The sequence below is a fragment of the Rana temporaria genome, chromosome 3, assembly GCF_905171775.1.
Source record: "Rana temporaria chromosome 3, aRanTem1.1, whole genome shotgun sequence".
Taxonomy (NCBI): Eukaryota; Metazoa; Chordata; class Amphibia; order Anura; family Ranidae; genus Rana; species Rana temporaria.
Window position 1 is genome coordinate 448514620 of NC_053491.1, and position 27249 is coordinate 448541868.

General features: G+C 49.1%; 1 protein-coding gene across 3 annotated transcripts in view; it reads left to right on the plus strand.

Moving 5' to 3' along the window:
* Positions 1–27249, plus strand: part of BRME1 (break repair meiotic recombinase recruitment factor 1) — a 51255-nt gene that overhangs the window by 15111 nt on the left and 8895 nt on the right. For 2 of the 3 annotated variants that reach the window (XM_040346605.1, XM_040346603.1), the window contains exons 3-5: positions 214–1131; positions 9233–9310; positions 12864–12988. In XM_040346605.1, coding sequence (XP_040202539.1) covers positions 214–1131; positions 9233–9310; positions 12864–12988 — 1121 coding nt within the window. The remainder of the gene's footprint in view (positions 1–213; positions 1132–9232; positions 9311–12863; positions 12989–27249) is intronic. The other variant, XM_040346604.1, reaches the window with a different exon arrangement.

A 27249-nucleotide genomic window follows, 5' to 3' on the forward strand; every position in this document is an offset into this window, starting at 1 on the left:
ATGGCACCTATGTGCCGTTGCTTTAGTCTGTGTGCCGTTACCGGCAGCCCCATAGGATGCATTAAGGTGAATAAACACAAGGGTTTACAGCCCCTTTAATTTTTTTGGCTTGCTTTGCATCAATTTGTTCACATGGTGCAAGACATCTTTATGTTGCTAAGCATTTATGATAAATAAAGTGCATTTTATTTAAATTTTTTTCTCTTCTTTAAGACTCCCACTATTGGACCAACACAGGCCAGTAACCTGGAAGAATCTCCTCCATTGCCTCTGACTGCGGTGCTCATACCCTGTCACCAGAGAGACCCGTGTCAGACGAATGCTGTATGTAGCTCAGCAGAACAGGAGACATTCATCACAGACGCAGTCCAGTCTCCTGGTATAGAACCAGCCACTCAGTGTGCACCTGGTGTTTTCTCAATAAAGCTTCTTGAGTTGGACACTAGCGATATCACAGATACTTCATTCACTGATAAATGCCCTCCAGACCTCCGAAAACAATCAGAAAGAAGTTCAGCAGAATCTGAAAAGTCCAGTGACCGCATCAATGTGAAGAAAATTACCAGCAATAAAGTGACAAGTAACTCCGGTAAGGCAGAAGATACTAAAGAGACGCTACTGAACGGCACTAAAGAGACGCTACTGAACGGCACTAAAGAGACGCTACTGAACGGCACATGCAGTGAAATGGCTCAGTGTACCCTAACAAACATAGGCATAAATGATGGCAAACAACCACAATCCGATATCCCAGAATTCCAAGTTGCCCAGTCGGAAGAAGTAAGCCTCCTAAAAATACCAGTCTTACAGTGGACTGAACAGGACAGAAGTATCCCAGATAATGTATCCCAGTTACAGGCAGATGAAGGTCAGAATTCAATGAGCGTGACCCAGGTGTCTCACCTAGCAGGGGAAGATCCCCAGGTACAAGAACTAGATTTCCACAATCAAAAAACGCTAATGGAACCCTCGATGTCGCCAAGATTGGCTGGCACAGAAACGAGTGGAATGGAAGATGTCCCATTTCATGGTGCTGAGATGGAACCCTCAGGAGGAACAGAGACAGCGCCGGAATTGCCAGACAGTGAGCTCCTGGGAGCCCTGGAGGAGAGCTTGTGTCATGTCCAGAAGGTATATCACAGCCCCATTTCACGCTTTCATTCATTAACCCCTTAAAGTGTTTCCATAGGTGTGTGTGCACAGAGTGTGCCACATGTGCCTGGGCACACCCTAATCACCCAATGAGGCGCAGATTACCCCTGTTTAAATCCCTGATATTTCACCAAAGCCCCTAACGGGGCTCCTAAAAAGAATAGTAAAAACAATAATAAAATTGTAAAAAAACAATTAATACAAATAAACACTACTAACACCATCCACTGCCCTAGTGACACAAATCTCTGCCCTACTGACACCATCCACTGCTCTACTGACACCAATCTCTGCCCTACTGATACCGTCAGTATATATATATACAAGCACGCCCTACTGACACCGATCTCTGCCCTACTGACACCATCCACTGCCCTACTGACACCGATCTCTGCCCTACTGACACCATCTACTGACACCAATCTCTTGCCTACTGACACCAATATCTGGCCTACTGACACCATCCACTGCTCAACTGACACCATCCACTGCTCAACTGACACCATCCACTTCTCTACTGACACCATCCTCTGCCCTACTGACACCATCCACTGCCCTACTGACACCATCCTCTGCCCTACTAACACCAATCTCTGCCCTACTGACACCATCCACTGCCCTACTGACACCATCCACTGCCCTACTGACACCAATCTCTGCCGTACTAACACCATCCACTGCCCTACTGACACCGTCAGTATGTATACATTTGCACGCACACATACTAGAGCTGCACAATTCTGGGAAAAATGAGAATGGCCGCCGCTCCGGGGCTAGGCCGAAGCCGGAGACTTTCCTATGGCCGTACCCGAAAATTGCGGGTCATCTGGCCTGGAGATCGCGCGCAGGGGGGGGTTGGGGTGAATCGAGATCGCGATTAATCATGCAGCTCTAACACATACAGTATGTGTTTGAGGTGCACACCCTAATGCAATAGACTGTGCACCATAGTCGTGCGCACAGGGTGTTCCGGATCTGCCTGTGCACACCATAAACACCCCATGTGGCACAGATTCCCCCTGCTGCCCTGGCCCTTATGTCATTTACTGGCCCCTTCCTTTTGTAAATAAACGCAGTAAGTGATCAGCAAGGATGAGCTCAGGCGTGTTCGCAACCGCATGTGCAGGGCCCGCCAGGAAGTCAGCACCGCGGAGCGCTTATCACAAGCAGTGAGACATTTTCCAGATCCACGGCTGCAGAGATCGGGAAATGTGCAAAGTTGACTTGGAAGTGCAGTTGCTGTAAATCTGAGGGGTAGATCTGAAATGAGGGGAAGCTCTGCTGATTTTATTATACAATCCTGTGCAAGCTAAAATGCTGTTTTTTTATTTTCCTTGCATGTCCCCCTCGGATTTACAGCGACTGCACTTCCAAGTGCACTTGTAGTGCAAAGTGGATTTGCCTTTCGTAAATAACCCCCTTTGTGTTTTGTTTTTTTTCAAAATTTTTGCTATTCTTTTGTTTATGGCGCAAAAAATAAAAACCGCAGAGGTGATCAAATACCACCATAAGAAAGCTCTATTTGTGGGGGAAAAGGGACGTCAATTTTGTTTGGGTACAATGTCGCACGACCGCGCAATTGTCAGTTAAAGCGACGCAGTGCCGAATCTCAAAAAAAAATGGCCTGGTCATTGAGCAGCCAAATCTTCTGGGGTTGAAGTGGTTAAAATATATGTGTCTTTACCGCAACCTTTTACAATATCAATCTTTAAAGTTCCTCCCCAATCCTATGGGCAAAAGAAAAAAAAAAATAAGGGGCTAGATTCACAAAGAGTTTAAGCCGGCGTATCAGTAGAATCTAAGCCGTCGTAAGTTTAAATGTATGCTCAAACTGAGATACACTTAAACCTAGCTAAGATACGACGGCCTGTGCCGTCGTATCTTGGGGTGCAATTTTTCCGCTGGCCGCTAGGTGGCGCTTTCGTTAATTTTGACGTAGAATATGTAAATGACTAGATACGCCGATTCACGAACGTACGCTTGCCCGTCGCAGTAAAGATACTCCGTTTCCGTAAGAGGTACGCCGCGTAAAGATAAAGCTGCCCCCTAGGTGGCGTAGCCAATGTTAAGTATGGCCGTCGTTCCCGCGTCGAAATTTGAAAAGTTTACGTCAGTTGCGTAAGTCATCCGTGAATGGGGCTGGATGTAATTTACGTTCACGTCGAAACCAATACGTCCTTGCGGCGTACTTTGGAGCATTGCACACTGGGATATGTCCACGGACGGCGCATGCGCCGTTTGTAAAAAACTTCAATCACGCCGGGTCACCAATCATTTACATAAAACACTCCCCCCTCATCCTCATTTGAATTAGGCGCGCTTACGCCGGCCCCATTTACGCTACGCCGCCGTAAGTTAGGAGGCAAGTGCTTTGTGAATACAGTACTTGCCTCACACATTGGGCTGGATTCACGTAGATCTGAGCATTTTTACGGTGGCGTATCGTATTTACGCTACACCGCCGTAAAAATTCGCAGATCTACGTGAATCCAGCCCAATGTGTGAAAAATGTCTAATATACAGATTTTACCCAGAATCCTCAGTCACTTAATTATTTTTTTTTAGCGGTGAAGTGGTTAAAAGACTTGAGTGATGGTTTTATTCATAAGGAGAGTAAACACTGTCAGGTTTTATTAGGGACAGAAGAGCAGAGGAGTCACCAGGAGGGGAAGATTTATAGAGAGCTCTGCTCATAAACAGTGCTGATCACAGAGACATGGCACAACACTGCCAGGAAACTATGTAAATGAATGGAAGATTTACAGCCAGAGCCGGGATCACTCCTCTGTTTACAGACATACACAGAGCTATAGTGTGCGCCCCTCCATTCCTGTACACAGAGCTATAGTGTGCGCCCCTCCATTCCATACACAGAGCTATAGTGTGCGCCCCTCCATTCCTGTACACAGAGCTATAGTGTGCGCCCCTCCATTCCTGTACACAGAGCTATAGTGTGCGCCCCTCCATTCCATACACAGAGCTATAGTGTGCGCCCCTCCATTCCTGTACACAGAGCTATAGTGTGCGCCCCTCCATTCCATACACAGAGCTATAGTGTGCGCCCCTCCATTCCATACACAGAGCTATAGTGTGCGCCCCTCCATTCCTGTACACAGAGCTATAGTGTGCGCCCCTCCATTCCATACACAGAGCTATAGTGTGCGCCCCTCCATTCCATACACAGAGCTATAGTGTGCGCCCCTCCATTCCTGTACACAGAGCTATAGTGTGCGCCCCTCCATTCCATACACAGAGCTATAGTGTGCGCCCCTCCATTCCTGTACACAGAGCTATAGTGTGCGCCCCTCCATTCCTGTACACAGAGCTATAGTGTGCGCCCCTCCATTCCTGTACACAGAGCTATAGTGTGCGCCCCTCCATTCCATACACAGAGCTATAGTGTGCGCCCCTCCATTCCATACACAGAGCTATAGTGTGCGCCCCTCCATTCCATACACAGAGCTATAGTGTGCGCCCCTCCATTCCATACACAGAGCTATAGTGTGCGCCCCTCCATTCCTGTACACAGAGCTATAGTGTGCGCCCCTCCATTCCTGTACACAGAGCTATAGTGTGCGCCCCTCCATTCCATACACAGAGCTATAGTGTGCGCCCCTCCATTCCTGTACACAGAGCTATAGTGTGTGCCCCTCCATTCCATACACAGAGCTATAGTGTGCGCCCCTCCATTCCATACACAGAGCTATAGTGTGCGCCCCTCCATTCCTGTACACAGAGCTATAGTGTGCGCCCCTCCATTCCTGTACACAAGACATGGAGAAGTGTATCAGCGGAGGGATTTCTGCCCTGATTGTCTGCGGTTTCTAATGTTTTCATGTACAATTAGGCCTCATGCACACTGGACGTTATAATAACGTTATAAAAACGCCAGTAGCTTTGCAGTGAGTTTTTTTTAGCATAAGCGTTTTAAAAAATATATATATATATTTTTAAATCAATGGGATCAAAAACGTTAACCACTTCAGCCCCGGAAGATTTCGCTTCTGAATGACCAGGCCATTTTTGGCGATTTGGCACTGCTTCGCTTTAACTGACAATTGCGCGGTCATGCAACGTTGCACCCAAACAAAATTGATGTTAGCGGTCGACCGATATGGGTTTTTCTCTGGCCGATGCCGATATTTAGAAATCTGGGCCGATATATGATGCCGATTTTTGGGGCCGATATTTTAGGCCGATTTTTTTATTTTTTCTGGTGGCACTGGCTCGTGGCACTGGATGGCACTAATTGCCACTGGAAGATGGCACTAGCAGAAGGCACTTATTGGCACTGGCAGGTTGCACTGGATGGCACTGAAAGATGGTACTAGCAGATGGCACTGATTGGCAGGTGGCACTGATTGGCAGTTGGCACTGGCAGATGGTACGTGGCACTAACAGGTGACACTGGCAAGTGGCACTGACTGGCAGGTGGCACTAATTGGCACTGTCAGGTGGCAATAGTTAGCACTGGTTGGCATTGGCAGGTGGCACTGATGGCTTTAGTTGGCACTGGTAGGTGGCACTGGATCGCACTGGCAGGTGGCACTGGATGGAAGGTGGCACTAATTGGCACTGATATTGGCACTGGCAGATGGCACTGGATGGCAAGTGGCACTAATTGGCACTGGCACAAAAATGGTGTCACCCCTCTCAGTACAGACCCCCTCTCCCTCCAGTATAGACACCCCCCCGCTACAGACACCAGAGAGCGGTGTGTGTCCCACGAGCGCGGGCCCCTCCTCCTCTGTGGGTGTAAACAGAGAGGAGGGCCGCCGCGCTGGGTGTACCAAGATGGCCGTGGCTCCGGAGCTAGGCCTGAAGCCGCGGTCTTTCCTGATGCTGTGCGGTCACAGCATCAGGAAAGGCCGCGGCTTCGGCCTAGCTCCGGATCCGTGGCACCGCTAGCGGCCATGTAAAATATCGGCCTAATTTGGATAAAAATCGGCCGATGCCTATTTCTCCAAAATGGCCAAATATCGGCCGATATATCGGTCAACCTCTAATTGATGTCCTTTTTTTCCCACAAATTGAGCTTTCTTTTGGTGGTATTTATTTTTTGCGCTATAAACAAAAAAAGAGTGACAATTTTGAAAAAGATAAAGATGAGCGTATTCAATAATGTGCCATAACGTAATATACTCAAAGAATGAATATGACGAGAGTATACAAATATACAAATAAATAAATGTGAATAAAAGTCCAGCTAAAGCCCCATGGTAGGAGTCAGTTCATATAAAGGTAAAAATCTCATAGGGATAACTTGATAAAAGAAAAAAAATGATAAAACATCAACTGCTAAATTTATGATTCGGCCACTCACCTCCAAAAATGACTCAAGGGTCAAACAGATAGTCAGAGAAGGAATCCTGCTGATGGATCTGTAAAGGCATCCAGGTCCCAGGCGAAGGCGAAGAAGGGCATCCAAAACTTGGCATCAAAACATCTTGGGTAATTCCACATATAGAGCAAACAGCTCACTCCAAGGAATGACACTTCTTGTATAAATGGCGCTCAAAAGAAACAAAGAACAGCCATAGTGCAATATGCAAAAAACACAATATTTTGTACTTTTTGCTATAATAAATATACCCATTTTTTTTTTTTAAAGCAAATTTTCTCATCAGTTATACGCAATAAGCGTATATTGATTGGTTTGCGCAAAAGTTATTGCGTCTACAAAATAGGGGATAGATTTATAGCATTTTTATTATTATTTTTATTTTTACTAGTAATGGCGGCGATCTGCAATTTTTATCTGAACTACGACATCATGGCTGACACATCGGACACTTTTGACACATTTTTGGCACCATTGGCATTTATACAGCGATTAGCGCTATAAAACTGCACTGATTACTGTATAAATGTCACTGGCAGGGAAGAGGTTAACACTAGGGGGCGATCAAGGTGTTAATTGTGTTCCCTAGGTGTGTTTCTAATGCCGTGTACACACGATCGTTTTTTTCCGATGAAAAAAGTCTGATGGACTTTTTTCATCTGAGAAACCGATCGTGTGTGGGCCCCATCGGACTTTTTTCCATCGGTGTAAAAAAATAGAACATGTTTTCAATCTTTCAGATGCTCGAAAAGCATTGAACTTCATTTTTTTCAGCTCGTCGTAGTGTTTTACGTCACCGCGTTTTGGCACGGTCCGAATTTAGTCTGATTTAGCCGGATTCAGAAAGAGTTAAGCCGGCGTATCAGTAGATACGCCGGAGTAACTCTGAATCCAAGCCGTCGTATCTTTAAGTGTATTCTCAAAATGAGATACACTTAAATCTAGCTAAGATACGACGGTCTGCACAGTCGTATCTTAGCTTTCTACTTACGCCGCCGCTAGGGGCGTATACACTGATTTACGCCTAGAATGCGTATATAGATATGCCGTTTACGTAAGGCGTTTTCAGGTGTAAAGTTAGTCCAACAAAAAGTTGGACTAGCCAATGTTAAGTATGGACGTCATTCCCGCGTCGAATTTTGAATTTTTTACGTCGTTTGCGTAAGTCGTCCGTGAATGGGGCTGGACGTAATTTACGTTCACGTCAAAACCAATACGTCCTTGCGGCGTACTTTGGAGCAATGCACACTGGGATATGTCCACGGACGGCGCATGCGCCGTTCGTTAAAAACGTCAATCACGTCGGGTCACGAGTCATTAACATAAAACACGCCCCCCCTGTTCCTCATTTGAATTAGGCGCCCTTATGCCGGCCCATTTACGGTACGCCGCCGTAACTTAGGAGGCAAGTGCTTTGCTTGCCGCTGCTTTTGAAATTCAACATCTAAACAGTCAGACGGAGTTCTAAGTACTGTATTACATTATATAACGTGTAAAATGCAAAACTACGGTGGATGTAACAAGATGTCCGCTTGCCCCCTCCCTACTCTATCCTTACTGTAAGCGAGTGCGGGGTGTACCAAGATGGCGGCGATGTAACGTCACTTCCGTTACACATTCTGATGAAACACCAGCAAGCGGAAATCTTGTTACACCCACCGGAATCTTTCATTTCACACTTATTTTTAACACTAAACTGAGCTTATATGGCGAAATACAGGATTTAGAAATCGGACGGACTGTTTAGATGTTGAATTTTAAAAGCAGCGGCAAGCCTGCTGATCTCACAGGTTTGCTAATCTGACAGAACACCTCTGCTTTTATAATTCAACATACATGTAAACAGTCCGACGGATTTCTAAATACTCTATTTCACCATATAAGCACTGTTTAAAAATAAGTATGAAATGCAATGGGTGTAACAAGATGTCCGCTTCCCGCCTTCTCACTGTATCCTTACTGTGGAGGAGTGTAGCAAGATGGCGGCAACGGAACGTCACTTCTGTTACAATTTCTGACGGGTCCCCTAATCTGACGAAACACCTGCAGCCGGCTGAGTTTGTTGGGTCCACTTCAGATCAGCAGTAATGGTCATAAATGAATCAAAGGTCGTCTGGTCCCTGGTGAACCGGCCGAATTTCAATTAATCTATGGGCCGCTTTAGAATGTCCAATGTTCCTTGTTTTATTTGAATTAGCATTAGTATGAGCATTGCTATTGGCAGGGGTGTATTTAGGTTTTGTGCTGCCCTAGGCCTGGTGAAACTCGCGCACCCCCTACTTTATATATGACGCACCCCTTCCTTTTTAAGAATCTTCCTGTCATTTTCATGGGATGAGGACAGAGGGATAGGGTGGGATGAGGACAGGGGGACAGGGTGGAATGAGAACAGGGGGACAGGGTGGGATGAGCACAGGGGGACAGGGTGGGATGAGGACAGGGTGGGATGAGCACAGGGGGACAGGGTGGGATGAGCACAGGGGGACAGGGTAGGAGGGGGACATGGTGGGATGAGCACAGGGGGACAGGGTGGGATGAGCACAGGGGGACAGGGTGGGATGAGCACAGGGGGCTTTTTCGCCGCCCCCCGCAAAGTGCCGCCCTAGGCCTGGGCCTTGTCAGCCTAGGCCATAATACATCTCTGGCTATTGGTCAGCAAAGATGTGGCCAGTTCCTGATGAACCGAGTACTGTCTGTGATATTTTTGTTTTTATTTCCTCTAATATTTAACATTTTCAGGACAAGTTTTCAAGGACTTTTCCTTCTTTTCAGTCCAAGAAGTACTCAACTGCCAATGGACTGGACGAAATACACTCGGTAAGTGGACCTGTCAGCTGCCTCCTGCATGAAATCCCTCGATCGAAAAATCAAAGGAGCTGGGTGGAAAACAGTACCTGCATCCAATTAGAGGCAGGCGCTGTTTGCACACTTTGACAGCTGGTGGCAGGCTGTCAAATATAACAGCTGCAGCAGAAGATTAGTCCGTCTGTGCTGTGTAGCATGGATGGAGGAATCTGTTATGTAATGTATTAGCTAGATTCAGGTAGAGTTAGGTCGGCGTATCAGTAGATAAGCCGACCTAACTCGGAATCTGCGCCGACCTATGTTTAAGTGTATTCTCAAACAGAGATACGCTTAAAAATATCTAAGATACGACGGCTTGCACCGTCCTATCTTAGGTTGCAATATTTAGGCTGGCCGCTAGGTGGCGCTTCCATTGCGGTCGGCGTAGAATATGTAAATCAGTAGATACGCCTATTCACGGACGTACGCCCGGCCGACGCAGTACATTTACGCTGTTTACGTAACGCTTTATCAGGCCTAAAGTTATTCCAACAAATAGTTGGAATAGTAATGTTAAAGTATGGCCACCGTTCCCGCTTCGAAAATGTTACGTTGTTTGCGTAAGTCGTCCGTGAATAGGTATATACGTCGTTTACGACCATGTCGAAATCAATAGGCCCGTGTGGCGGACTTAGCCACAATGCACACTGGAAAATGTAGGCGCACGGCGCATGTGCAGTTTAAAAAAACCCGTCAATCACGTCGGGTCAAGCCTCATTATCATAAAACACGCCCCCTCAGACAAATTTGATTTAGGCGCCCTTACGCCCGCCCGCTTTAGGCTACGCCGCCGTAACTTAGCAGGCAAGTACATTGTGAAACATGTACTTGCCTCGCTAACTTACGGCGGCGTAGCCTAAATGCCTTAAGCTACACAGCTGCAAGTATGCACCGCCATACCTGAATCTATCTATATGTGTGTGTGGCCAGTATAAGGCTTCACGGTCATATTTAATGATCAGTGGCAAAGTGAGGTAGTGATGTGCCAAAGTGGCATTTGATTAATTATAGTTTATGTCCAGATAAACTATACAGCTGCAGGTTACAGTGGTTCCAAAGCCTTAAAGGGGTTGTACAGGTACAAATAGCTTCCTTTACCTTAGTGCAGTCCTCCTTCACTTACCTCATCCTTCCATTTTCCTTTTAAATGTCCTTATTCCTTCTGAGAAATCCTCACTTCCTGTTCTTCTGTCTGTAACTCCACACAGTAATGCCAGGCTTTCTCCCTGGTGTGGAGTGTCGTGCTCGCCCCCTCCCTTGGACTACAGGAGAGTCAGGATGCCCACTAACACACAGCTCCTTTCTCTATCTGCAATGTAGAGAGCGTCCTGACTCTCCCGTAGTCCAAGGGAGGGGGCGAGCACGACACTCCACACCAGGGAGAAAGCCTCACATTACTGTGTGTAGTTACAGACAGAAGAACAGGAAGTGAGGATTTCTCAGAAGAAATAAGGACATTTAAAAGCAAAATGGAAGGATGAGGTAAGTGAAGGAGGACTGCACTAAGGTAAAGGAAGCTATTTAGGATTTTTTTTTTTACCTTTACAACCCCTTTAAGGTTTTTACCTTAATGCATTTTAAAACCTTCTGTACCAGAGGACTCCCAGCCCCCCTTATACTTACCCAAGCTCATTTTTGATCCAGCGATGTGCATGAGAGCAGCAGCTCTCACCCTCCTCACAGGACAGAGAGGCAGCAGGGGAAGACATTTGCTCCTACTGCTGTCAAGCAAATGCTGCGATGAGACAGGGCAGCTCAGGAGTGAGCCTGCACTAGTGCTCCCATAGAAAATGGCTTTCTATGGGGGCACTAGAGGAGAGGAGGTGCCAGCGGGGGACCTCAGAAAAAGGGGATCGGGTATGACATGGGGGTGGTGCCCGTGCGCCCTTAATGGACAGGCTGCCGCTGGTTACCACCAAATTGCCATGTGTATATCTAGCACAGTGATAGCGAACCTTGGCACCCCAGATGTTTTGGAACTACATTTCCCATGATGATCATGTACTCTGCAGTGTAGCTGAGCATCGTGGGAAATGTAGTTCCAAAACATCTGGGGTGCCAAGGTTCGCCATCACTGATCTGGCATAATTAGCGACTTCCTGTGTGTTTTGATTTGTGACAGCGTTGTCTCTTTTTGACCAGTTTTTAATGTTGTTTGGAGGGGTGGGCCATTGAGCCTCCCTATCATTTGCAATATGCTTTTCTGCACAATAAAGGTCATACCATTTACCACATATGTCATAGTTGGTCCTCCTTTACAACTATTGCCTGGGTGGGGTGACCACCCTGGTGTCCCCCCCCCCCCCTATTTCGCCTACCCCCGCCCTTTTCTTCTGTATTTGGATATATCTACCATAAATCTTCTGTCTGCTAATAAGTGAGGATTCCTGATTGGTTGCTCGGATTACCCCACATGACTCTTAAAGCGGAACTTTACCCTTAACAACTTGATAGAAAAATTATGGGCCAGATTCACAAATGAGATACGCCGTCATATCCCTGTTTCTATCTATGCGGCTGATTCATAGAATCGGTTACGCATAGATATCCATAAGATCTGACAGGTGTAACTGTTTTACACTGTCGGATCTTAGGATGCAATACTTCGGCCGCCGCTGGGGGGAGTTCGCATCGTAAACCAGCGTCGGGTATGCAAATTAGGAGTTACGGCGATCCGCGGATTTTCGCGTTTGCTACGTCGCCGCTTGTCTAGTTTCCCGTCGCAAAGTTAGTCGTCATTTTGGGTGCCTTAACTTTAGTCAGCAATTGTATTGCTGTCTAAAGTATGGCCGTCGTTCCCGCGTCGAAATGTAAAATTTAACGTCGTTTGCGTAACACGTCCGGGAATACGGAAGTACGCTACGCGCGTCGCCGTTCGAAAAAATGACGTCACTTCGCGCAAAGCACGGCGGGAGTTAAGACACGGAGCATGCGCAGCAGGTCCGGCGCGGGAGCGCGCCTAATTTAAATGGCACACGCCCATTTGAATTGGCCCGCCTTGCGCCGGACGTCTTTACGGTACACCGCCGCAAGTTTCCGGGTAAGTGCTTTGTGGATCGGGCACTAAAACTGGAAACTTGCGGCGGTGTATCGTAAACGGGTTACGTTACACCGGCGCTCTTGTACGTGAATCTGGCCCTATGTTCTTTAGCAAGGAACATACATTCCACATTAATAATTAGGCTACCAAAATGAGTGTGTGCTGTAAATTTCCTCCAGCATCGCTCCTGTCTCTTTTTGCTGGAGGCTGCCATTTTGCCGAAGCCCAGAGCAGCAGTAAATCTTTAGGCAGTCTGCAGATCAGCCTTTACATTTAATGCACAGTGACGGAAAATAGAGAGCAACTGAGCATGTGCAGAGTAGGGTGAGACAGTGTATTACTGCATTTTAAACAGTATAGACACTTATTTGTTTATTTTTTTTTATAGCTATACCTGCAAAAGGGGCCAGCCTGGAGTGATATAGCAGGACTTCATTCTCTGACTAAAGTTCCACTTTAATAAATATGTCTGTGCTCTTCTTACAGAATGGAGATGCCACCATTGCCATCACTCCAGTGACATCCACATCATCTGTCCAGCAGAAACCAACATACAAGGCCCCGCACACAAATCTACTTACTAATGGAATATCAGCTGTGCCCCCAGGAAGGTGAGTACAATCAGCGCCTTCAACAAGAGCAGGGTCAACCTAGGTAAGAGACCAGAGTCAGACTAGTGTTGTCACCTTTTCTTCAAGCCAAACCCAAACACTAGCGGCACACGCCAATTATTTATTTATTTTTTGAAGGAGGAATACTGTGGTATAAGATTGAACTCTGATGTAAGGGGGGTTTCTGCTTACCAAAGCCCCCACTTACATCAGAATTCACAGCATTCCCCATTAAATCAGGGTTCCCAAAGGTCCCCCTTACATGAGGCCTCGTACACACGGCCAGACATGTCTGATGAAAACGGTCCGCGGACCGTTTTCATCGGACATGTCTGCTGGGTGAATTTGGTCTGATGTGTGTACACACCATCAGACCAAATTCCCCGCGGACAGAATACGCGGTGACGTGGCGGCGACGATGACGCGGCGACGTGCACGAACCCGGAAGTTCAATGCTTCCACGCATGCGTCGAATCACTTCGACGCCATGCGCGGGTTCTCGGGCCAGCGGACATGTCCGACGGACAGGCTTCCAGCGGACAAGTTTCTTAGCATGCTAAGAAACTTTTGTCCGCTGGAAACCTGTCCGCTCGGCCAGGAATCCGGTCCGGTAGGCCCTACACACGGTCGGACATGTCCGCGGACCAGTTTCAGCAGACATGTTCGGTCGTGTGTACGAGGCCTCAGAGTCCACAGAGCACTCCTTACATCTGAGTCCCCCTTACATTAAGGTGACCAGATTTTTAAAATGAAATCAGGGGACATATTTTTTTTACTAGTAATGGTGGCAATCAGCGACTCTCTGCCCGCCACCGCCGCCCTCACAGCCTGTCAAGTCTCACTCTCCGGGCCTCAGCTACTACTGGGCGGGGTGTGGAGGAAGATCACTCCACCATGGAAGGCAACGAGATAAACAGGCAGGTGGCTGGCCGAGACGTGAGCCAAGGCAGAAGAACATGCGAGCAGGGATGAATGGCCATGCACCCGAAACTGAAGAAAATTTCACTCCATTCTGACCAGCACATGATCATCAGAAAGGGGTACAGATAATGGAAAAAAATACACCCCTAAGCTACTAGGCACGGCGGAGTGGGGGAGTGTAATTTCAATTTTCTTTTTAAATTCTGCACTGACTGTCTTTGAAATTGCTCCAGCCCCTGTTCAAATCCAATCCGGGGACAAAACTGGGGACAGATTTTGTCTGGGGACAGTGTACTCAATCAGGGGACTGTCCCCTGAAACCGGGGATGTCTGGTCACCCTACCTTACATTAGTGTACTCACTTGCTTAGAGGCAGGACAGAGAAGGGGGGGGGGGCTATGCACTGGGTGGTTGTGGTACTTGGTTAATGGGGACAGGGGCGGAACTCGGCACTAGGGGGCCCCATTAGGGTTGCCAGCCTCAGTAAAACCAGGGGCAGTATGTAAAAATATGTGTTTAAAAAAAAAAAAAAAAGATTATAGCTGCCCCGCCTCTCCAGTACCTTTTCAGTGTGTGTATGTGTATTCTGTGTGTATGTATAAAGTGTGTGTATACTTTGTGGCCCCAAAATCTATTGCCCGGGGGCCTCATAATCTCCTATTGCCCGGGGGCCCCATGAGTTGTCAGTCCGCCCCTGAATGGGCAGCATAGGTGTGTGCAATCTGGGCAACAGGGGGAATCTGCGCTGCACTGGGTGAATATGGGGTGCCCAGGCACACCTAAGTTGGAGGGGGGGGGGGTTGCAGTCCTGTGTGAATAATGTGTCCGTGTTTCAGACAGTCTGAAACCTGGACACATGATTCAAAACCCGGACTGTCCGGGTGAATCCCGGACACGTGGCAACCCTAGCCCAGACCCTGGTGGAAATCGGCTACAACCTTCCTGCTGAAAACCAGGGGTCTGCCACAATCGACCAAACTTTGCACCTGCCTGTCACATCACAAGGCATGTAAAGTTTGATGGGGCCAGGAAGTGGTGGGAGGGGAACCCATTCTACCTTTCTTTGCTTCATACTGTATATAGAAAAGTGAAGGTGATTGGCCGTCACACCATCCTAATTACCATGCTGTGTATTGTCCTGTAACGCACAGTTTGCAGACAGGGCTTCACCCTAAAACGCCTTGGGCCAGATTCACGTAGCCGGGCGCAGCGTAACGTAACCAATTTAGGTTAGACCGCCGCACATTTTCTGTCTAAATGCCCGATCCACAAAGCACTTACCTGGAAATTTGCGGCGGTGTATCCTAAATCCGTCCGGCGCAAGGCGGGCCAATTCAAATGGGGCGGGTACCATTTAAATTAGGCGCGCTCCCACGCCGGACGTACTGCGCATGCTCCCGACGCAAATCTCCCGACGTGCTTTGCGCGAAATTACGACGCGCCGACGTTTTGTGAATCGCGATGTGAAAAAAAGACTTGCGCCGGGGAAATTTTTATTTTTTTTAAAAATTCAAAAGCGACGCGGGAAAGACGGGTATACTTTTACATGGTGGAGTAATTTTCCACTTTGTAAAAGGTGCCCTATCTTTGCGACGGCAAACTAACACTTGCGGCGACGTAACGACAGGAAAAAGTTTCGTGGATCGCCGTAACTGCTAATTTGCATACCCGACGCTGGTTTACGACGCGAACTCCCCCCAGCGGCGGCCGCCGTACTGCATCCTAAGATCCGACAGTCTAAAACTATTACACCTGTCGGATCTTCGGGATATCTATGCGTAACTGATTCTATGAATCAGCCGCATAGATAGAAACAGAGATACGCCGTCGTATCCCTTTTGTGAATCTGGCCCCTTGTGCTAGGATGCCGTGTTGATGAATCTAGAAAACTTTTGCTGACCATCAACTAATTCATTTTTACACAATTTTAAGCACGTTGAACTATTTTTTAAAATTGGCTTTTAAATCCCAAAAAAATAAAAGCATCAAATGCAGCAAGACGAGTTTCCAGCAACAATTTAATTGGGCAGTTTCAATAGAAACCGTCAACAGTAGATGCCTTGATTCTGTTATGTAGTGTTTACACAACACCATATACATTCATACATACATATATATTACATGTATATACATATTATTATTAATACTACAGGTACTTATATAGCACCGTCAATTTACGCAGCACTTTACATATATAGGCCCGGATTCACAAAGCACTTACGCCGACGTATCTCGAGATACGCCGCGTAAGTGTAACTATGCGCCGTCGTATCTGTGCGCCGTGCCCACAATCTGAGATACGCCTAAAAATAGGGGGCCAGATTCTCAGACGAGATACGCCGGAGTATCTACTGATACTCCGGTGTATTTTCGAATTTGCCGCGTCATATCGTTATTTGTGATTCACAAACAAGATACGACGGCTTTTGGCTAAGATCCGACAGGCTTACAGCTTCGTACGCCTTCGGATCTTAGGCTGCAATACTTTGGGCGCCGCTGGGCGGAGTTCGCGTCGTTTTCCTGCGTCGGGTATGCTAATGAGCATTTACGGCGATCCACGGCGGTTTTCGCGTTCGTTACGTCGTCGCTAGTAATTTTTTCCCGTCGCAAAGTTAAGCCTCGTTTTACATGCCTTAACTTTACACGAGCCATGTTAAAGTATGGCCGTCGTTCCCGCTTCGAATTTAAAAAAAAAATTTTTTTGCGTAAGACGTCCGGGAATACGAAAGTACGTTACGCACATCGCCGTTCAAAAAAATGACGTCACTTTGCGCAAAGCATGGCGGGAATTTCCGGAGCATGCGCAGTACGTCCGGCGCGGTAGCGCGCTTAATTTAAATGGTACACGCCTCATTTGAATTGGGCGGGCTTGCGCCAGACGTCTTTACGATACACCGCCGCAAGTTTACAGGTAAGTGCTTTGTGAATCAGGCACTTACACTGAAAACTTGCGGCGGTGTAACGTAAACGGGATACGTTACACCGCCGCTAGTGTACGTGAATCTGGCCCAGGCTTCCTACAACCGACGTAACTTGCCTACGCCGTCGTATCGTGGGTGCATATTTACGCTGGGCGCATTTCCCACTCCCATTGATTTTCTATGCACATATGCAAATGAGGGAGATATGCCGATTCACGAACGTACTTGCGCCCGGCGCATAATATACGCGGTTTGCGTAAGTCGTACGTCCGGCGTAAAGTTATTCCCCCTATATGAGGCGCAACTCATGCTAAGATATGGACCAGGGAACACAGCCGTCGTATTTTACGTCGTTTACGTAGTACGTGAATAGGGCTGGGCGTAGGTTACGTTCACGTCGTAGGCAGTGGTCCGTCGTATCTTAGGGAGTAGTTCCGACGTGATTCTGAGCATGCGCACTGGGATACGTCCACGGGACGGCGCATGCGCCGTTTGTTTTAATTACTTCTATGACGCTTTGCCCATCATTTGCATGGGGTCACGCCTGATTAGCATGGCTCACGCCCACTTCCACCTACGCTGGCTTACGCAGAGGAAACCCAGCGTATCTTTAAGAGCGAGTGGGAGCGAGTGCTTTGTGAATCCAGTGCTTGCCTCTGTGCGCTGCGTCGGCGTAGCGTATATTAGATACGCTATGCCCGCATAAATATGCGCCGATGTATGTGAATCCGGGCCAGATTGTATATTCACATCGGTCCCTAACCTCAAAGAGCTTACAATCTAAGGTCCCTAACTCACATTCATATAGTAGGGCCAATTTAGATAGAAGCCAATTAACCTACCAGCATGTCTTTGGAGTGTAGGAGGAAACCGGAGCACCTGGGGGAAACCCACGCAGGCACAGGGAGAACATGCAAACTCCATGTAGATGGTTTCCAGACCAGGATGTATAGGACTCCATTGCTGCAAGGCAGAAAAGCTAGCCACTAGGAAACGTGTTTTTCCGCTGCAGTCCACTAGAGGATGCTACTGCACAGTAATAGTTCTCAAGGATGCATACCCACATTACATACACACCGCGGGGGTTATTTACTAAAGGCAAATCCACTTTGCACTACAAGTGCAAAGTGAGCTTGAAATTGTTCTTAGACCCCATTCACACATGAGCGTTTTGTAGCTTCAAGCTGGAGGGGAAAAAATCTATTATTCTCTATGGAGATGGTTCACATCTCCACTCCAAAACGCCTGAAACTCAAATAAGTTCTGGGACTTTTTTTTAGGGAGATTTGGGCGTTTTTCTGCTTTTTACAGTGGTGACCTTTTGACCTGTACAAAATTGCGGCAAAAACACGGTAAAGACGCTGCAAAAATCATGGTAAAAGTGCTGTAAATTTGCGCGACTTTCTGCCTGAAAACGTTATGCTCAGGTGTGAATGGAGCCTTAAAGTGCACTTGGAAGTGCAGTCGCTGTAGATCCTAAGGGGACATGCAAGGAAAATAAAAAACTGCATTTTAGCTTGCACATGATTGGATAATAAAATCAGCAGAGCTTCCCCTCATTTCAGATCTTACCCTCAGATTTACAGCGACTGCACTTCTAAGTGCACTTGTAGTGCAAAGTGGATTTGCCTTTAGTAAATAGCCCCCTAAATACCTCCTGGTCAATGCTGTACTTACCTCCTTTGGTTATTCGCTCTCAGTGCCCACGCAGCCAGTCCTGTTTATACATACTTGCCAACTGTCCCGTTTTTAAAGGGACAGTCCCGTTATTTGGGACCTAGTCCCAGCTAATTTAGCCTGCCGGGACTTGTCCCGGCTATTGGGGAAGGCAGGTGCGGCTTCTGGGTCTCAGCAGGGACCTGAGCCTGCGGTGTGTGTTTGGGATGCAAAGCTCCTTTATGTCTCCCCCCTCCCCTCCTTCCAGTCTCGTGCTGTGCGGGGTTCTTGTTATCTCTGACTCAGCCTCCCCCTCCAATCAGCAGCGCGGTGTGCTGTGAGACCTTGGAGGCGGAGCTCACTGTAGCTCCTGTCGGCTGGCCAGAGGAAGGGAGGAGGTGAGTGAGCTGAACTTTTCTGTGGGAAGTTTCCTAGGGTGGATAGTAGTACAAACTTTTAAGGATATTTTTTCTTAGGAGAAGGATCAAAGGAGATAGTGAGGGGGAGGGGGCTGAGGTCTGCAGCCCAAACACATTTTGGCAGATCACTTCTAAGCATGAACACTCTGTGCAAACATCATCCAATCCAATTGCTCAGACTAGATAATGTGGAGTCATTTATAGCCATTCATGTAACCTGTGTGTGTATGTGGTGAGTTCACACCTCTGATTGTACATGTATACAGGTTCTGAGTCTGTACAATGAGAAGTGTGAACTCACCACTTACACACAGGTTACATGAATGGCTATAAATGACCCCACATTATCTAGTCTGAGCAATTGGATTGGATGCAGAGTGCTATAAACTGGATTACATAGATCTGTACTTACATCTAGTACTGTTGTATGATTCATTGTTTTAAATGTTTTTAGTGGATGTGTTTTTTTTTATTATATACATCGCTATCTGACCACTTCTCAGTCCCCCTCTCCTGTACATACTCCCCCCAGCTTGCATCACCCCCAGATCACATCATACAGACATCACTCCGAGCGAAATACCCCCCCCCCCCCCGCTGAGGGACATCATTCCATGGTCACTTACCTTCCCTTATCTTCCCAACATCACTTCCTGATTACCCCATAGACACCACAAGAAATCCCTCCCCATTATGCCACCGCCATACCCTCCAAACTCCTCTCCCGTACTAACTGTGCCCATCATACCCTCTGCACTCCTCCTCTCCTGTACATACTGCCCCAGCATACCCTCTGCACTCCTCCTCCTCTCGTGTACACACTGCCCCAGCATACCCTCTGCACTCCTCCTCCTCTCCTGTACATACTGCCCCAGCATACCCTCTGCACTCCTCCTCCTCTCCTGTACATACTGCCCCAGCATACCCTCTGCACTCCTCCTCCTCTCCTGTACATACTGCCCCAGCATACCCTCTGCACTCCTCCTCCTCTCCTGTACATACTGCCCCAGCATACCCTCTGCACTCCTCCTCTCCTGTACATACTGCCCCAGCATACCCTCTGCACTCCTCCTCTCCTGTACATACTGCCCCAGCATACCCTCTGCACTCCTCCTCTCCTGTACATACTGCCCCAGCATACCCTCTGCACTCCTCCTCTCCTGTACATACTGCCCCAGCATACCCTCTGCACTCCTCCTCCTCTCCTGTACACACTGCCCCATCATACCCTCTGCACTCCTCCTCTCCTGTACATACTGCCCCCATCATACCCTCTGCACTCCTCCTCCTCTCCTGTACACACTGCCCCCATCATACCCTCTGCACTCCTCCTCCTCTCCTATACACACTGCCCCCATCATACCCTCTGCACTCCTCCTCTCCTGTACATACTGCCCCATCATACCCTCTGCACTCCTCCTCTCCTGTACACACTGCCCCCATCATACCCTCTGCACTCCTCCTCTCCTGTACACACTGCCCCCATCATACCCTCTGCACTCCTCCTCCTCCTCTTCTGTACACACTGCCCCCATCATACCCTCTGCACTCCTCCTCCTCTCCTGTACACACTGCCCCCATCATACCCTCTGCACTCCTCCTCCTCTCCTGTACACACTGCCCCCATCATACCCTCTGCACTCCTCCTCCTCCTCTTCTGTACACACTGCCCCCATCATACCCTCTGCACTCCTCCTCCTCTCCTGTACACACTGCCCCCATCATACCCTCTGCACTCCTCCTCCTCTCCTGTACACACTGCCCCCATCATACCCTCTGCACTCCTCCTCCTCTTCTGTACACACTGCCCCCATCATACCCTCTGCACTCCTCCTCCTCTCCTGTACACACTGCCCCCATCATACCCTCTGCACTCCTCCTCCTCTCCTGTACACACTGCCCCCATAATACCCTCTGCACTCCTCCTCCTCTCCTGTACACACTGCCCCCATCATACCCTCTGCACTCCTCCTCCTCTCCTGTACACACTGCCCCCATCATACCCTCTGCACTCCTCCTCCTCTCCTGTACACACTGCCCCATCATACCCTCTGCACTCCTCCTCCTCTCCTGTACACACTGCCCCCATCATACCCTCTGCACTCCTCCTCTCCTGTACATACTGCCCCATCATACCCTCTGCACTCCTCCTCTCCTGTACACACTGCCCCCATCATACCCTCTGCACTCCTCCTCTCCTGTACACACTGCCCCCATCATACCCTCTGCACTCCTCCTCTCCTGTACACACTGCCCCCATCATACCCTCTGCACTCCTCCTCCTCTCCTGTACACACTGCCCCCATCATACCCTCTGCACTCCTCCTCCTCTCCTGTACACACTGCCCCCATCATACCCTCTGCACTCCTCCTCCTCTCATGTACACACTGCCCCCATCATACCCTCTGCACTCCTCCTCCTCTTCTGTACACACTGCCCCCATCATACCCTCTGCACTCCTCCTCCTCCTCTTCTGTACACACTGCCCCCATCATACCCTCTGCACTCCTCCTCCTCCTCTTCTGTACACACTGCCCCCATCATACCCTCTGCACTCCTCCTCCTCTCCTGTACACACTGCCCCCATCATACCCTCTGCACTCCTCCTCCTCTCCTGTACACACTGCCCCCATCATACCCTCTGCACTCCTCCTCCTCTCCTGTACACACTGCCCCCATCATACCCTCTGCACTCCTCCTCCTCTCCTGTACACACTGCCCCCATCATACCCTCTGCACTCCTCCTCTCCTGTACACACTGCCCCCATCATACCCTCTGCACTCCTCCTCCTCTCCTGTACACACTGCCCCCATCATACCCTCTGCACTCCTCCTCCTCTCCTGTACACACTGCCCCTATCATACCCTCTGCACTCCTCCTCCTCTCCTGTACACACTGCCCCCATCATACCCTCTGCACTCCTCCTCCTCTCCTGTACACACTCCCCCCATCATACCCTCTGCACTCCTCCTCCTCCTCTCCTGTACACACTGCCCCCATCATACCCTCTGCACTCCTCCTCCTCCTCTCCTGTACACACTGCCCCCATCATACCCTCTGCACTCCTCCTCCTCCTCTCCTGTACACACTGCCCCCATCCTACCCTCTGCACTCCTCCTCCTCCTCTCCTGTACACACTGCCCCCATCATACCCTCTGCACTCCTCCTCCTCTCCTGTACACACTGCCCCCATCATACCCTCTGCACTCCTCCTCCTCTCCTGTACACACTGCCCCATCATACCCTCTGCACTCCTCCTCCTCTCCTGTACACACTGCCCCCATCATACCCTCTGCACTCCTCCTCTCCTGTACATACTGCCCCATCATACCCTCTGCACTCCTCCTCTCCTGTACACACTGCCCCCATCATACCCTCTGCACTCCTCCTCTCCTGTACACACTGCCCCCATCATACCCTCTGCACTCCTCCTCTCCTGTACACACTGCCCCCATCATACCCTCTGCACTCCTCCTCCTCTCCTGTACACACTGCCCCCATCATACCCTCTGCACTCCTCCTCCTCTCCTGTACACACTGCCCCCATCATACCCTCTGCACTCCTCCTCCTCTCATGTACACACTGCCCCCATCATACCCTCTGCACTCCTCCTCCTCTTCTGTACACACTGCCCCCATCATACCCTCTGCACTCCTCCTCCTCTTCTGTACACACTGCCCCCATCATACCCTCTGCACTCCTCCTCCTCCTCTTCTGTACACACTGCCCCCATCATACCCTCTGCACTCCTCCTCCTCTCCTGTACACACTGCCCCCATCATACCCTCTGCACTCCTCCTCCTCTCCTGTACACACTGCCCCCATCATACCCTCTGCACTCCTCCTCCTCTCCTGTACACACTGCCCCCATCATACCCTCTGCACTCCTCCTCCTCTCCTGTACACACTGCCCCCATCATACCCTCTGCACTCCTCCTCCTCTCCTGTACACACTGCCCCCATCATACCCTCTGCACTCCTCCTCCTCTCCTGTACACACTGCCCCTATCATACCCTCTGCACTCCTCCTCCTCTCCTGTACACACTGCCCCCATCATACCCTCTGCACTCCTCCTCCTCTCCTGTACACACTCCCCCCATCATACCCTCTGCACTCCTCCTCCTCCTCTCCTGTACACACTGCCCCCATCATACCCTCTGCACTCCTCCTCCTCCTCTCCTGTACACACTGCCCCCATCATACCCTCTGCACTCCTCCTCCTCCTCTCCTGTACACACTGCCCCCATCATACCCTCTGCACTCCTCCTCCTCCTCTCCTGTACACACTGCCCCCATCATACCCTCTGCACTCCTCCTCCTCTCCTGTACACACTGCCCCTATCATACCCTCTGCACTCCTCCTCCTCTCCTGTACACACTGCCCCCATCATACCCTCTGCACTCCTCCTCCTCTCCTGTACACACTCCCCCCATCATACCCTCTGCACTCCACCTCCTCTCCTGTACATACTGCGGAGTGGGTGGAGCTTCGGGGAAGTGAGTGTGGTAATTAATTAATAGCTGTGCTGCAAAGTGTCCCTGGAATTTTTTTTCAAATGTTGGCAACTATGGTTTATAGTCCCCACTCTTCTCCTCCTTCTCTCTGCTGTGCTTCCAGGGTGGATCAGAACAATTTCTGATTGGTCAGCTCCGGCGCAGAGCATCGCTCTCGTCCAGGGCCGATCCTAGAGTCACAGACACCTGGGTGCAGAAATATTTCCGGTGCCCCCACATGGGCATGGTCATAACTCCTCCCCTTTACACATGTTTCTATGGCTACGACTCAAACACAGAGATGCTTCCCTAAAAAGTCTTCATTAGTGTCCCCCAGCAGGTGTTCCTTATCAGAGCCCCCCTACAGCAGGTGTCCCCCATCAGAGCCTCCCAGCAGGGTTCCCCTATCAGAGCCCCTCCAGCAGTTGCCCCCCATCAGAGCCCCCCTACAGCAGGTGTCCCCATCAGAGCTCCCCACATCAGGTCAGATCAGTACCCGTCCAGTAGATCCCTGTAGCTCGGGCGCACTGGGAGCAGAAGCAAATTACAGGGGGCGGGGCATACGTGGCATCTTTGGTTACTGAGAGGGTGGCACTCGGAGAGCATTTCTGGGAGTGCACAGGATGATTGGCAGCAGCTCCGGACAACCCAGAAGCCTCTCATCACACCACCTATGGGAGAAGAGCCGACACACGCAGAGGGGGCGGGTAAGACAGGAGACTGCTCCATGCACACCGGACAGAATTAATTAGTGGAGCCTAGTGCCGGAACATGTTTCGGTAATAGGCTACGCTGTGGTACCCAGCCCGGATTCTGGGGACAGCGGGAGGTATGCGCTCTTGTCAGTTGCCAGCGGAGAGAGCAAGCGGGATGGGGAACCGCAGCACCCGCTACATGCACTCTGCCTCTGGACACAGACAAGGAGGAGGGAGGGGAGCACTTTGGAGCTTCAGCGCCCCCACCTCTGTGGCGCCTGGGTGCGGAGCACCCCGTGCACCCTGCCTAGGATCGGCTCTGCTCTCGTCCATCCCGGAAGTGCTGTAAAGGGAAGAATCCCCGCTGAGCAAGCAAAGGTTTACAGGGCGGATCATCACGAATCCGTCCCGTGTGAAAGAGGCTTTAGCCTCGTACACACGAACGGGAATTGTGTGATGACAGGCTTTTGTCGGAAAATTTGACCGTTTGTACGCTCCATCGGACAATTGTTGTCAGATTTTTTGCAGGCAAATGTTGGATGGCACGCTTTAAAATGTTGTCGGATTATCCGATCGTGTGTACACAACATTAGCAGAAGTTGCCCAAAGGGTGGTGCTAAAGAGCTGAAAAAACGCGTAGTTTTGTGTTTTTTTCGTGTTTTTTGGCCAACAATTCTTTGCCGTTTGTATGCAAGACAAGTTCACGGCCAATGCGCTTCGGACAAAAAGTCCTACGCTTTGTCCGATGGAAATCCGATCGTGTGTATGAGGCTTTAGGGTATGTAATTAGCAGCAGTCATCCCAGTGTATACAGACAATCTCCTCTCTGTGAGGTCACAGCTCACGCCAAGTGCACACCGCGCTCTGTCCTCGTGTAGCCGGTCAGGTGTGGACACTTTGCCTCTCTTCTCTTTATCTTTATTCGGATGACCTTTTCTCTGGCAGTCTGCTCTCTCTGATTAGCTTTCAGGTAATGAAGTGCCCTGTAGGGTTCCTGAAGGATTTACGAGTAGAGCTCTGTAGGAGTAGACTCTTATCTCTACCAGATTGTAGTTGTCTAAACTCTTCACCTCTGACATGTGTCCTCCCCTCCCCACTTCTGCAGAGCTTTATCAGTCTCCCATCACAAGGCTGTCTGGTTTTTCGTAAGGGGACAAGAAAGAGCAGAAAAAAGTACAAAATGAATGAATAACAAATAATTTAGCTAAAGTCAGTATACATGCCATTATTAAACAGCTATATTAACCATTTAAAGCGGTTCTCCACCCTAAAGTGGAGTCCCGCTGATCGGAACCCTCCCCCCCTCCGGTGTCACATTTGACACCTTTCAGGGGGGAGGGGGGTGCAGATACCTGTCTAAAGACAGGCATTTGCACCCACTTCCGGCCACACGCTACGGGCAAAAGACGGGGTTTTTTTTTCTGACTTCCCGTCTGTCGCCTGTTTTGTGCTGGGAACACTCGGCTCCCAGCACACAGCGTGTGAGCCAATCGGCGGGCGCAGCGCGACTCGCGCATGCGCCGTAGGGAACCGGGTAGTGAAGCCGGAGCGCTTCACTTCCTGGTTCCCTCACTGAGGATGGCGGGGGTAGCAGCAGAGAGACGAGCGATCGCTCGTCCTCTGCTGCAGTCGGCGCTGGACTCCAGGACAGGTAAGTGTCCTAATATTAAAAGTCAGCAGCTGCAGTATTTGTAGCTGCTGGCTTTTAATATTTTTTTCCCATGGCACATCCGCTTTAAGACCCGGACCAATATGCAGGTAAAGGACCTTGACCCCTTTTTGCCATTCGGCACTGCGTCGCTTTAACTGACAATTGCGCGGTTGTGCGACGTGGATCCCAAACAAAATTGGCGTCCTTTTTTTCCACAAATAGAGCTTTCTTTTGGTGGTATTTGATCACCTCTGCGGTTTTTATTTTTTGCGCTATACACAAAAATAGAGCGACAATTTTGGAGAAAAAAAAATGCAATGGCCCAGATTCACAGACGACTTACGCCGATTGTATCTATTGTAAGTTCTGAGATGCGCCGTCGTATCTATGCCCTGTATTCAGGGAACAAGATACGCCTGAATTTAGCCAAGATACGACCGACGTAAGTCTCCTACGCCGTCGTATCTTGGTTGCATATTTACGCTGGCCGCTAGGGGCGCTTCCGTAGATTTACGCGTTGAATATGCAAATGACCTAGATACACCGATTCACGAACGCACTTGCGTCCGCTACGTTGTTTACGTAAAGCTTACGTCTGGCATAAAGTTACCCCTGCTATATGAGGCGCAGGTAATGCAAAGTATGGACGTCGGAACAAGCGTATGTTTTTACGTCGTTTACGTAAGTCGTACGTGAATGGGGCTGGGCGTAGGTTACGTTCACGTCGTTGCCATTGAGCAACTTAGGGCGTAAATTCGACGTGATTCTGAGCATGCGCCGTTCGTACGGCGCTTCATTTACATGGGGTCACGATTCATTATAATACAACACGCCCACTACCAGCCTACTTTGAATTACGCGGGCTTACGCCGGCCCATTTACGTTACGCCGCCGTAACTTACGGAGCAAGTGCTTTGTGAATACTGTACTTGCCTCTCTAGGTTACGTCGGCGTAGCGCATATGAGATAAGCTACGCCCGCACAGAGATACGCCGATCTCTGTGAATCTGGCCCATCATTTTTTATTTTTTGCTATAACAAATATCCCCAAAAAAGATATAAAAAAACATTTTTTCCCCCTCAGTTTAGGCTGATACGTATTCTTCTACTTATTTTTGGTAAAACAAATCGCAATAAGCGTTTATCGATTAGTTTGCGCAAAAATTTTAGCGTTTACAAAATAGGGGATAGTATTATGCCATTTTTATTAATACGTTTTTTTCACTAGTAATGGCGGCGATCAGCGTTTTTTTTCGTGACTGCGACATTATGGCGGACACATCAGACACTTTTGACACAATTTTGGGACCATTGTCATTTTCACAGCGAAAAGTGCTATAAAAATGCACTGATGCTGTGAAAATTAGAATGGCAGTGAAGGGTTTAACCACTAGGGGGTGTTAAGGGGTTAAGTGTGCCCTAAGGGAGTTAATGTTACTGTAGGGGGGTGTGGCTGTAGGCGTGACGTCACTGATCGTCGTTCCCTATATCAGGGAACAG